The sequence below is a fragment of the Gallus gallus genome, chromosome 12 (assembly GCF_016699485.2).
Source record: "Gallus gallus isolate bGalGal1 chromosome 12, bGalGal1.mat.broiler.GRCg7b, whole genome shotgun sequence".
Taxonomy (NCBI): Eukaryota; Metazoa; Chordata; class Aves; order Galliformes; family Phasianidae; genus Gallus; species Gallus gallus.
In genome coordinates, this window is record NC_052543.1 from 7,813,514 (window position 1) to 7,827,517 (window position 14,004).

The 14,004-nt window shown below is 36.0% G+C and overlaps 1 protein-coding gene across 6 annotated transcripts in view; it reads left to right on the top strand.

Annotated features, from left to right (window-relative positions):
• The window catches only part of CACNA2D3 (calcium voltage-gated channel auxiliary subunit alpha2delta 3), a 409,731-nt gene that overhangs the window by 310,862 nt on the left and 84,865 nt on the right, over window positions 1-14,004 (top strand). For all 6 annotated transcript variants that reach the window (XR_005839457.2, XR_006931360.1, XM_414338.8 and 3 more), the window contains 4 exons: window positions 4,850-4,933; window positions 10,429-10,500; window positions 10,756-10,817; window positions 12,583-12,650. Coding sequence is in view for 4 of the 6 variants with exons in the window: in XM_414338.8 (XP_414338.3) it covers window positions 4,850-4,933; window positions 10,429-10,500; window positions 10,756-10,817; window positions 12,583-12,650 (286 nt within the window). In the remaining 2 variants the exon portion in view is untranslated. The remainder of the gene's footprint in view (window positions 1-4,849; window positions 4,934-10,428; window positions 10,501-10,755; window positions 10,818-12,582; window positions 12,651-14,004) is intronic.

The window sequence follows — 14,004 nt, forward strand, 5'->3', positions numbered from 1 at the left end:
TATAAATGAATCACTGAAAATTTGTTAGCAATATGTGAAGCTTTCTTTTATTCTTTGCTTTCAGCTTTGAAGTTAGGTATAACTGAGCTCATGGGTTAAAGTCTGGTAGTATTAAGATAAAGGCAGATGTTTTTAATTATTTCTACTCAAACCCCAAATAATTATAAGCAGCTGCCAGTTTTACATAATCCCGAATGATAAGGTCCTGAGAATGCAAATAAAATCCTAAATAGAGAGGTTGTTTTTTTTTTCAGCTTAGTAAATTGCATACATGTTGCATTGCTAGTCAACTGCAATCCACCTGAAAATGCGAGCTCAGCCAATGTACTCTTTGTCCAGTCTGTAGATGTGTGACTTAGAGCTATTTTCTGTTCCCTTGCTTTTTACCTCCTGCTATGCATTTCCATATGTTGTTTCATCGATTCAGCCATTTCTGCAGTGTCTGTAATGCAAACATATATGTCATGGTTGTAAATAGAGAAATATAAATACATGTGGCACAAGATTTTTATTTTTATTTTTATTTTATTTTAGCTAGAAGGTTCTTCTGCATCTGTGGTACATTTGATTGCTCCTGCTTTTTCTCTTCCTGGAAACTTCAAATTGTGTTATTCTCTTTACCCCAGTGAATGATATGGCTCCTGTTGTCAGCTTTTCTCTGCAGTTTTGCTGGAAATTTTATAGTGTGGCAGTTTTTCACTGCTATCTGGCATGAAAAACGAGTCCAAAATAACTGTTTTTCACTGCCAACTGTAACCCAGAAACTTCAGGATTAATGGCTAAAATAATAGGCTTATCATGAACGTCTCCGTTTGGAAAGAGAAGTTCTTCTTTTCCTAAGGAAATCACAATGTTACTTAAAAAAATGTATTTTAAAGGGACCTTTGTGCATCAAGCAACTTTGTTTCTGACTTGATACCCGTGAGTGTTCTACAAATTTAAGCTATTGGTTGTTTTCTATTAGATACTTTCTTGCTATCGCATTTTCTCTCTGATGATTCCACAAATGGAGCTAGGCAAGTTCACTGAAGTTTAGTGATGCTTTCAAGGCAATCTGAAGTTGCCCTGCCGCTATCAGAGCAACTTGCTCTCATACCTCCCAGTTATCCAGATGGAGCATGTCTGAGAAACTGCGATCACCTTAGACCCAAGGCTTGCAGCTGTTAAGATGTAGCTTGTTCCTTCTGTGATCAGATGGCTATACTTTGACTTAATAAACACGTGGCCGTATTTAGTGCAGATGTTTTGGGACTGCCCGTGTTAAAAAAAAAAAGGGGGGGGGGGGGGGGGGGAGGGGGAGAATATCAAAGCAAAGAGCTTAAGAATGGCACATGTAAATGGTTGTATGGGAGGTGGTGAAAAAATGTGATTCAGTCCTTAAACTGTACACATTGCACATTGTTTGAATCACCCAGTGCTATAACAGTTTGGCCAAGCCTCAAATAAAAGATAGTAAGATAAAGCTCATTCTGCTTATCAAATAAAATCATTTGCCCTGTTCTTTCCACAAACAAAAGAATATTGGAGCTAGCATTGAATTCTGAGCAGACTAAAAGATTCCTTATTCGCAGTCCAGGTATTTAAAAAATTTCATTTGCTATCATTTTTTTTTTTTCAGGTTTTAACTACTCTATAATATCACCACACAATTTATACTGGCCTAAGTAGATTAACAGCACACAGGCTAAATCTAGCTCTTTCCCTCCTGCGCTTAAATTAGTGCAATTTGGTAGAGCTCCTAGTTTCTATCTTTCCCAATGGGTCCCTTACTAATTTGTTTCAGTGCTTTATAGTAATCTTGTGAATGGGATTGGCTTCAGTCTTCAATCAGTATTTTATATTTCACCCAGGAGTCTCAGACAGAGATAAAAGTGAAGCTAGATTCAGTATACTACTAAAGAAAATGGCATAGATGAATGTCAGTCTTAAAAGCTGGTGAATTGCTTCTATGCCCGTGAATAACTTTTACTGAGAAATTGGTTTAGCAGTAAAACTAGAATGAAACTAGAGAAGAATGAGTTGTAGTCACATGAAATACTTGACATTTGATCTCCTTGCATTTATGTTTTAGTTCATAGTTACATATGAATATGTAAATGTACTGCAAGGAGTAATCTTCACAAAAAAAATAGACATGTAAGTAAAGATAGCCAGATACAGAAATAACTGCTTTTTTGTTATCGGAACAAAATCCTGTCCTTGCTGGAAATTGAATTTTTATTTTCTCTGCCATTCTTTCCTGAACTATATCATAAACATATTCTTCACATATTGAGCTCCTGTGTAGGAATTAACACTAGTCCCCTAAAGTGTAATAACAGAATGAGAGGTTAGACTTCTTAGTACTTTATTACTTCCTGTCCTAAATATGGTTTAAAATCTGCACTTTCAGTTCATTCAAGTGTGTATGGAGTCTTCTGCTTGCTTAAGCACTAGGATTTTGGCTTGCTTTCTGCTTATTTGAATTTTTAAGACATGGATACTTCCATTTTTGGCTTTGCTGCAAAACTTTGAATGTTTTATGCAGCACTTCATTGGGTTGCTTTTGGATTTTGTTTTTGCTTTTTGCATGCACAATATGGAATCTATGTAACTGAAATAAATAAAGCGCCCATAATCAATATGATACAAACAATTTATTATATATTTGAAGCCCACTTCTGCTGTCAGACACACAAGATCAACTCCTATTGTCATAAGTAAGGACTTGCACATGTGTCTGAGAATGCAGTATAGCCCAGAAGCCTTTCGACATCTGTGAGTAAGGATGTAATTAAACATTGGACACAGTACAGGAGTTGTTTCACATTTGTTCTACTCAAATGATCCTGGTTAACTTTTATGTAACACTTTTCAACTCTCAGTATTTCGGATCTTGACTGCCACAATTTCTACGCTGGTGTGAATAAATAAGACCAAAGCTTTGCTTGGTTAATTGATGCAGCCACAGAGAGTAGGCATATTTAGTCCTTGTAACGATTAAAGATAATATTGATATAGCTGTAGCCACAATTAGAGGTTTGCAAAGCACAGAAAGCTACCAAAATCAAGTCCTGCTCATGAAGCAGATGTTATCCTCTCCTTTTTATTCTTGTGAGATTTAACTATAGGGGCTTCTGAGTTCTGTACTTCCGTACTTGTGTATAGTTGTCTCTTCAGCTATCAGAGATTAGTTGTGGAGCAAGAATTAATTGCAGCACTGAGATACTTGAATTCACAATCTGGCGTATGGACATGCACAGAAATGGGAGAATCTTTACATCTCTGAATATCCCATCTGTTGAATAGCATCAGCCCAGAAGAGGATACCCTGCTTGTTCTGAGAATGCGAACTTCTAGCAAAGGGGCAGTAAAAATGTGTGAAATTATTCTTCTGTTACATCCACATGAACCATCGGAAGTCAGTCTGAGAGTTGCACCAACAGAGTAGCTAGGATTTCTTTATGAATGAGATTTTTTTAATGAGAATTGACTCAGGATTTTATCCCACGTAGATTCCCAAAAGACTAATCTCTAGCAATAACTGTTTCCAAGTTCTTTTGAGGGAAAGAATTTTGTACAAGCAGAAATATTATTGTTCTTCCAATATCTCAAGACCTATGATTAGTTCAGCAACTTTGTCATGCTTGTTTTTAAATACTGTGACCCTACAAAATCAGTGGTGAGATTCACGTGAGAATACTTTAGAAAGGAAAGTATCAGGATGGGAGTAACCTTTCAAACGCTCAGAGACCAGGTTTTCTCCGTGGCCTTTCTGTGATGTGCAGACCAGGACTGCAAGTTCCTGCTATGATGACCCTGGTGATAAACAGTACTGAGCACTCAGAGCTTTGATTGGTGGAATAGTTGGTCCTGCCCTGGGGAAAGAGAATCAACCACATATTCTTCCTTACTACTGCAACCTCTATCCTATCATTCTACTTCTGAGGAGTCACGGAATTAATTTGGAGTAATTCTCCCAGTTCTCAGCATCTCTCATGATAACTCATGGAAAGACTTGTGATGGTCCTCCCTCTTATTTGCATAATAAAAGATAAATGGTCGTTATTTCATATTGCACAGATCTGCTCCCATTTTTAAACGTTTCAAATAGATTCTCATATTTTTTCTTGACTGTTCACAGACCTTCCTAAATACTTTTCTTCTTCCACTGATCAGGGTTTTTGTTACTCTAGTGGACTCTCTCATTTGAATGTTCAGTAGAGGGCAGAATTTCCTATATTATAAATTCCCTAGTGTCAAATCAGTTTGTCACTGGTATGTTTATTTAAAATGTGAGATTTACAGGGTAACAGCGACTAGTGATAAAAAAAACCTATAAATTATTAGTATATTACTTTTTTCCCATGAAGTTGTTGATAAAATGTAATATCAGCAAATGTTAACACCACACTTCCAAAGACTTGCATCTTATCTTGTTTAAATAGAAACGTGTAAACATTTTCTTGATAAGATTATAGCAAATATAACTTCCTGTACAGCTGACATTGTTAGTTTGAGGCATTTAACATAAACTACAAGAGGAAGGTCTCATGTAGGGTTCTATACGAGAAGACAAAGGTATAACTACTGGGTTTGACTTCTCTGTGTGTCCTGCAAGAACAGCTTTGTGTCATGGCAACAGATCATGCAAATAATCATATAGGAAGTAGTTTTTTAGTGCACAGAGTATTTTTTTGCAGCAGTGTGACTCATTATGTATCAATGAAGCTGCCTACTCTGTTAGGCATAGCATTTCCAAATAAAATCAGCATACATCCAAGTTTAAAAAAAAAAACAAAAAACCCAACCTTTTGTTACAAAATGTTTGTACAGGATGTGCTAAACATTACATTCTTTTTTATGCCAGTATGAAGAAGGAAAGAAACGAAGAAAGCCCAACTACAGTAGTGTGGATCTTTCTGAGGTTGAGTGGGAAGACAGAGATGATGTGGTAAGCGATGTATTTTAAAACCCTGTCAGAAAGACTGTACATGGAAATTGTTCAAGTAGTTATCACAGCAGCCACTTGACTGCTCTCAGAAAGGGAAAAGCAATAGTCCTCTTTACTTGGTTAAGAATTTTGTAACTTTTTTTTTTTTTTTTTTTTTTTTTTTTTTTTGTATTGCACATGTACCACTAACACAGACTCCTTGTATGTTTGGTAAAACTCATCACCCAATGCTCCATGCATCCTGTTGTATATTTTTGCTGGATAGCAAAAGAAAGAGAATCTCTCTCTTGGGCCCATCCAGACAACTGCTGAAGCTCAGAAATGAAGGAAAGTGCTTAACTTCTCTTTAGGAGATCCCGCTTTCCTTAATGGAAATAATGAGAACTTTTTTTCCTTAATGTACAAAATCCATATGAATAAGCAAATTGGATTCTCTGTTCAGAACAGAGTCATAAAAGATTCTCTCAAAACTCCTAATTTCAGACATATGGGTAGCTGCAGAACCATTCATTCCGTGTCTATCAGCTGTTATGCACACAATTCGTTCTGGTAAACTCATTTTTCAGTGCTCCATCTACTCTCTGATTCACTCTTATTCTTTCTTATCTTGCAGACTTAGCTTTTTCTGCAGTACAGTATCAAAAGCTTTCCTTATGTCCATGGCTTAACCTTTGCCTGGTCTTTCTATTATTTCCTCAATAAATCTGATTTGTTAGGCATGATTTGTTTTGTTTGAATCCGTGCTGACTGTCCATAATTAAATCATAACTTTCCAGGTGTTCCCTTTTCTGTCCTGTACTTTAGTTTTTTTCCCATTGGTTCCCTACTACCAAAGTCAAAACTGCATGTCTGTGTTTTTCATAGATATTTCCTAGATATCTACTGAAATGTCAGTAAGCTGCATTAGCTACTCTTGAGTAGCTAAGACCCTCAGACCCTCTTTTCCACAGAGCTTTTGAATATATCCACTGAAAGTTACCATATTTACATTCTCATGCCCTTCTTAAATCTGGGATGGATCATGTACAACAGCCCCTGGAGTTTTGTCAGTTTTCAAATGTACTAATTTCTTGACCCCCGTACTGACATAAGTCTGTGTTTTCTTTCTCCCTTGAAAAAATTATTTACCATTGCTCTCTTTCCCCACCCTCTTTATGAAATGTGAAACAGTTCATTTATGTTTTTAGCAATGGCTATTTCATCAGGTGATAGATTGTCCTCATCTTTTCCTAGGAGGCCATCTTACCTCCTTACTTAAACTTGTGCATTGGGGTGTTTCTTTGGAGCATTTCTTGTATAGTTTTGCGTGGTTTTCTGTGCATACATTACTTAAGACTTCCTCATTAGATGTTCATGTTCTGTACCAGCCTTCTGTAATCTTGGCAATCAGGCTGACTTCATACCTTACCTTTTATCTTTGACAGCATATTACTCAATCAGTTCCTCTGCGAATGACCTTTTTAAAGTTTCTTCTCTCCTTTCAAATGTTATTGCAGTAGTTAAATACAGCTTTTAAACCTTCATGAATTTGTTTTTCTTCTTGTTTCTCTTTGTTTTTATTCTTTTTTACTTCTTTCAATAATTCATCTGTTTAATTTCTACAGTTTTAATCATTCATTATTTATGATCTCTTAGTAGAAATTCAGTGGTTTGGTTAAAGTAACATTAAAGTATTTGTCAGACATTGAAAATTATGTTTTATTTATAATTGTGATTTGTTCTGAATGCACACGAAAGCAAGAAGTCCAGGTTCACCTTTCTGTAAATGTTTCCTTTGAGACCCCCAAGTTCTGCCAGATTTTTTGAAAATTTCTAACAAAAGTTGAGTTTTTCAAATTTGGAAACCTACAGAAAGTTAAATTTCACATTCTGATGAAAGGTATGTGCATAAAATTTATCTTTCCCTCTAACATGAAAAAGTTAAAAAGTAATTTTTAATTTTGACATAGAAGCAAACAGTGTGTCCTAATATTTCATCCTTTGAATGAGAAAAATATGTATATACCTTGCGAGTAAACTAAATTGAGCATTGCATTTATAGAAAGGACCTGCTCCAGTGTCCAGTGAGTAATCGTAGAAAAAAGAAAGAAAGAAAGAAAAAAAGATAAATAATAATTTAAATTATTTTTGAGAAATATTTAATACATAATAGAAAGCAACTACATATTGTAGCATTGGACAACAGTAGTTTTGTAAAAGCATGCACATTTACTCTTTGGTCAGTGACAAAGTGTTTTCTGTAAAAACAACATGTTGAGTAGAGTAGGAAAATAATATTAGCATTCCTCATGTTTTCCTAATATTTTAGCAATGCCACACACAAGTGGACATTTCAGTGTAAATATATAAATAGGAAAAAAACCACAAGTCATATTCTTACAGTTATTTTTAAAAGTAAGCCTGGTATCATTACAAGTGTTTTGTGTTTATGAAATAATATACAAGTCAGTCATTCATACCATGTTTCCAAGGCCATTGGAGAGGCTTACTGTCCGAAACACTAATAGCAGCATAAATGTGAAAGAAGTATGAAATGAAAGAATATCAGAGCTATATACAGAATCTTTAGTGACATTAGATCTAGAGAGAGACCTTGTTCTTGTTTTTTTCCAAGCTTTAGTAGTAAAGCATTGTTTGTTCCACTGTAGAGGGAAAGAATTCATGTATTCATAGAACTGCCTTTAGCAACATAGAATACTACTGGTATATTTGTCTCCCGTTAAACACTTCTGTGGAGGCTGATTAGGTTGCTTACTTTCTACTACATTAATTCAATGGTTGCATAATTTTCCAAGTATATAGAATGATATGATAGTAGAGCAGTGAAACTAGGTTGTTAGCCATTGATTGGAAGACATTTAGTTGAAAGAGTAGTAATACTTATCATTATAAAGAGATGAATAAATAGGTTTTCTCCAGAGATTCAATAAGGAAAAAGGGGCAGAAGTAAGTTTAGAATTTTTTTTCTATGAAATACAGTTGGTGAAGGTATATATTCATCCATTAATTTCCCAGATTGAGGTACCTGCCATCTTGCTTTTACTTCATTTTATGATATACTCTGATTTCTAGCTGAATGAAGATTTGTTTTTGTTGTTGTGGGGGCTCTTCTTGTTTTGTTTTTTGTTGTTTTGTTTTGTTTTATTTGCTTGTTTGTAGTAAAACAGCATGAATGACTCTTTGGGGCTTGGAGCCAATTGAGGCAGTACTTATTTTATGCGCTTTAGAAGGAAGATGGGACTGCAGAAGAGCTGAGAAACCAGATTACAAAGCCAAGAAATGTAATCATGGCAAGAAAAAAAAAACAAAGGAAAGAAAAACTCTTAAGTCCCACATGCAGACTTGATCTTAAACACTACTGAGAGTTGAAGGCCCTTTTCATAAATCTATGACTTGCCTGAGGCTTGCGAGAGGAATGGGTCTCAGACAACTGCAGGCACCAATAGGAGAAAAATGAAAACCATGTTAAAGATAAATGGAACTGTTCTGTAAATGTTAGAAAGTAGATGGTTAATTAAGACCAGCTCTGCAAGTACAAAACCACAAAACTTAAAATGGGAAAATATTTCCAGAATTGCCCATTATGTATTGTTAAAAAAATCTGCAGTAAAGTATATGCTTTATTTTATACATGCCCCCAGCTAGAATTATCCTTTTACACTCACTGTCAGAAGAGTAAGCCTGTTAATTCAAATGTAGATGCTCCAGAATTAAATTTGAAGACCGGCAATGTTTGCAGTTTTAGATAGGTCACCCATGCACAACTTCGTCATGAAAATAAAACCAGATATTTCACTGGCAAGTTTGGGTGTTCCCTTTTCACTCTGTACTAACTCAAAAAGTCTGCAGAGTGCATTGACATCACTATCTTCACAAATTTTGATTAAAATCTGACTGAATTGCCCAATCTGGCAATGAATGGCACAAAGTACAGGAAAACAAGAGATATTTATTTTGCAAGAACACTATGTCCAAAATTGTGTTCAGACAGATAAGAAATAGAAGGGAGATAAAAAAGCTTGTTTTGTTGATACTATTCTGCATTTTCAAGACCTCTAACGAGGGGGTGGGAATTTATTAGCAGTACTGGAGGGTTCCTAATGTACTGAAAATTGTTGTTGTGGAAGATTTAATTTATAAATGTTTCTTACTACAAGAAGTGCACCACAGGTATGGCAATATCACTTTGTAATTGAAGATATCCCCTACAAAAACACCTTAAACTTTCTGCTTCTTCCACCCGTAAATCTGACAGCATAAAATACTTTCATGTTTCTATGATATAACTGCTAAGTAGTAACTTTCTAATTTCTTCCCTAAAATCCAGAACAGGAAGGTGGAAAAATTCAGAATACAAAGGCTGAAAATTTCTCAGAAACCAGATCTTGTCATAGTTCAGTTTCAGCCCACAGTCCCCATTCTCCGATGGGCAATGGCAATGCAGCCTATGCACCTTGCTAGGTACACCTCATGATTTTGGTGCATAGTCCTAATGAACAGTCATGGCATGTTCCCCTAAAAGAGAGACTGTGCCAACGGATGTGCTCTGGGAGGAAGTCTCTCCTTTTCTGGGGAGCAAATAGGTGTGCTAAGAAAAGGCATTGTAGACGTGATGTGTAAGGGTTTGCAGCACAAAGGCTGGAACTCATGCAGAAGCTGGCATAAAGTTATTGAAGGGTACAGGGAGAAGCGTTTCAGGCCTGAGAGAGCACAGGAAGACACCTTGGAATCACAAGTGACTGGACATTTGTGGCAATCCAAATAGGATCAGATTTAACCAGCAGAGTAGGAGGTAAATCATTCTGTATGAACACTTTAAGTATATATTGTTTTCCATAGTAATTTTGAGTTTTCTCTCTTTAAAAACTAATTGTAAGTGGACCATAGTGCCCTGTAGCTGTGTTCCCATTGCAACAGGTTACTCATCAGATGGGCTGTCATGCTTCTACTACTTGCAATTTTTGATGCAGCTGGGATGTAGTTTCTCATGCTGGTTTGGGATGCAACCCAATGTAGAGAATAAAGCGGAAGCGGAGTGAATAATAAGGTCATAAATGGGCTTTTCTCTTTTTCTTTTGGTATTTTATATGTGATTATATATAAAAGTAAGTATATATAAGTATTTTAAAATGATCCCTGGTCTAACTCCAGGTACCAAGTCTAGTGCTTAACCTCCTCTATAGTAACTGCGTAATAGTTTTCAGTTAAACTGTTTATCCTGTGTAAAAACCAGATTATTACAGGAAGGGCTATTTTACCATTAAGGATGCTGAGAGCTCTTGCTTTTCACACCTCCACAATTTGCCTGAAGTTCTGTGGCAGGAGCCTTGGCCTATACAGACTACCATAAAATCTGTAACGGGTTTGTTCCATGTGTAGCAGAACTACTTATAAATGGAGAGAGTTCTGCTTAGGTCAAATGAACGTAGCAAAGAGCTCAAAGAATTACAAAAGTTGCAAATAAAGCATTTGACACACATTTCCTTCATTTTTAGCTTCGAAATGCAATGGTGAATCGTAAAACAGGAAAATTCTCCATGGAAGTGAAGAAAACAGTGGACAAAGGGGTAATGCCTGAAATATCCTTCCGACTAGTTATAAAGCAAGCAGGTTTTTTTTTTTGTGTTGTTTTGTTTTTTTAATTTTTGCAGCTTTCAAGATAGATTACTATAAACATTATTCACCGTGGTGTATTTTTTCACTCCCTGAATGTATACATTGCCTGTAATTTTTATCACTGACTAACTGCTTGATTTTTTTTATACTTACGGCAAACTAACTGTTTTCCCCCTTCCTTTCTGACTTTCTTGTTCCGAATCTAGAAACGGGTATTGGTGATGACAAATGACTACTATTATACAGACATCAAGGGTACTCCATTCAGGTAGAGCCGACCATAATAAATGGCCATTTCATCAGACTCATTGGACTTGCATTTGTACAGAGCTTGTGAACTCATTAAAAGCTCATCAGCAAAAGCTGACAATAAAATATTCCTGGACAATGCTGAAAATAGCAAGGGAAAGGAGCTTACTAGCATTCCTTTCAGCTTTTCCAGGGATGGAAAGTTTGTGCAAGCTCACACAGGCAAATTTTCAGTGTTTGTCATGGCTTACGTTTCATTAAAAAAATATTCAGTTGAGGTTTACGTTGAACGAAAGGCTTTCGCAAGTACTTAGAGAGCTATAAATACTGTAATCCATTTAAGTAATTACATATTGAGCCTCATTTTGATTTTTTTCAACAACAAAATGTAATGTAAAATGAGATAGTATTTCACTTCTAATTTGAGTTTTGGATATTTTGTTTCTCTGAACTACCTAGACTGTATTTGTGTAAATAAAAACCAGCGAGGCAGCCATGTTACTTTGCTGTGCCTCTTAGCAAAAGCAAAAAGGCACGAAATCACTTTATAAATACTCATATTTGAGTTAGAAATAGTCCATTAATAAAATAATGTTCACTGAACCTTATGCTTAAAGCGGGAGACTGGTAGTTGTAATACTCAACTGAAATTTTCTTCAATGGAACCATGTCACAGAACTCAAGCTACGTTTTTACAAAGAGAAAATATAGGCACGTTTCTCATCTCTGATGCATGTGTTTGTTCTTCTTAAAATCCACGCATGTGTTGTAAAACTCAGTGTAATTTTTGTGGTATGTCATTCTTACTCTATTTAGTAAACAGATGTGTGACTACATACATGCGTGCAGTGTGGCTTCTAATCCTTAGGACAGAAATAATAGTAGTAAAACTCTCCTTTTACAAAACGATCTGTATGTAGTTATGATGGGATGAGAACATAGCTTCAGGAAGACAGCAGGGGCTACATTTATTAAAATATATACTGAAATGTCAAAGATGTTTACTTTCAGCTTATTTCCAGATTGAACTTTTGATTGCATCATGTGTGCTCTTGGATTTGGTGCCTCTACATATCCTTAAAGGATGAACCAATGCTTTTCAGTTGTAATGATTACTGGCAAGATCCTAACCTGAGATACCTTCTGGTATTCATTGGTTTAAGGCAGTTATCCTGTGTATGTATTCCATATGAAGAGCCATGTATCCTCCATCTGGTTCATTAAATTTGATTTCTTTTAATGGTAGATGAAAAGCAACACAAAACAAAGCACTTAACTGTAAAAGTTTATGAGGCTAAAGTCATTGCAAAAATATTAAACTAGCAAAAAATATGAATAGCAGAATAATCCAAGAAGAATTGTGCTGCTGTTGTTACATATGAAATTATTTTCCTCTCAGTAGCTCCATTGATTCCAACATTTATAAGTTTCTAAACATCTTAGTCTTGTTTCCTTCAGTGTAAGGCCATGGGTATGTTCAAGGCTCAGCTGAAGATGTGTCATGCTGGTTAAGCTCAGAGGGGCACATTTATTAGTTTGCTAGATAATACTGATGTACTGCACCTCTAAACACACATAATAAAGGCAGTAGTTGTAGGCTCATCAGAACAGATCCATCAGATTCTACAGCAGCAGCTAGTTGAACAGTGTTATCACTGAGGCTTTGTAAACAGTTTTTTAAAGTTAATAAGCATACACAAGCTGGACATTTTAGAAATGAAAATATCTCTGAATGTCTGTTTTTGTGTCACAGATTTCAAAGTCTGCTCTTTTTCTCTGCACAGTTTAGGTGTGGCTCTCTCTAGAGGACATGGAAAATATTTCTTCAGAGGGAATGTAACTGTGGAAGAAGGTAAGATACTGTCTAGCTACTCATGTTCCTTACACAGTAGTTGAATTGTTGATCTGGTAGACCTGAAGCTTGTATGTTTCTCTGCAGATTCCATGAGGGAATTAGATTTTATTTTTTAAGATCTTCTACTTGGGATTTTTTTCCTCATTTACATTAAGCATACTGAGGCCATGAATTTTCTTTAGATTGGCATCATCTCCCCTCCTCCTCTCTCAGCGTTTCACAAACTTCTTGAACACCTCCAGGGCTGATGACTCCATCACCTCCCTGGGTAGCCTATTCCAATACCTCACCATTCTTTTTCAGAGAAGAAATTATTCCTAACATCCAACCTGAACTTCCCTTGGTGCAACTTGAGGCCATTACCTCTCCTCCTATCACTGTTACTGAGAAGAAACTGACCCCCACCTTACTACATCCTTCTTTCATGGAGTGCAGAAAGCAATAAGTTTTCCTTGAGTATCCTGTACATGGTGTACATATACAGTGGAGGAGCTTTATACTATGAGGTGGAGAGGTTCTGGTGGTTCCTGAGAAAAAAAAGTCTTACAGGAGAGGAAAATTTTCTGATTTTATTCCAAAATCTTTCTTTCCAATTCTACTTCTTAATTCATTCATGATTTTAATATAGTTTCTTCAGGTCTTTGTTCCTCAGCTTTGTTTTGGTCAAAAAATAAGTTCTTGTTCCTACAAGATACATAAAAAGAAATGTTTTAAAGTTTATGGATCACAAAAATGAATGAATAAATAAATAAATAAATACATGCCTGGATAGAAAGAGAGCACGGCAGGAGACTTGGAGCTTACTCTCCAAACTGTTCCCAACCTATCTCTCACCTGTTATCCATCTCAGCCAGCCAGTCTGATACTTCCTTCCAGATAAATCGCTCGCTAACAAAGCCATAACCAACCATTCCTTTTCTCTCACTCTTTCTTGTCTTTTCTGAGTGTTTCTCTGTCATTGACACACTGCTGTCCTCTCTGAGCAGTACAATTACAGTTCTTGTTTTGAATTCCCTCTTTGCCTTTAACCACCATGGCTCTGTCTTTATTTAGTATGTGCTCTGGGGGCTAAACCCAGAGCCTGCCTTCTGAATCATATTTGCTTATTGTCTATTGATACATGCTTTAACAGTTTTGAAAATTGCCAAAGTACATTTTTATTGTGCTATATAACAAATGATATAGTTCTTATTTACAAGCATCTGCATGGCCAGTTAGAACAATAAACCTATTCTGAACAATCCCGTAAATTGCTGTTTGTGCTCATAGAGAGTGTGCATAGGTTTCTGGGATTTGTTCCTTTTAAAGAAATATTATTTAAAAGTGAAAAACTGCCACAAAATGAGAAGTA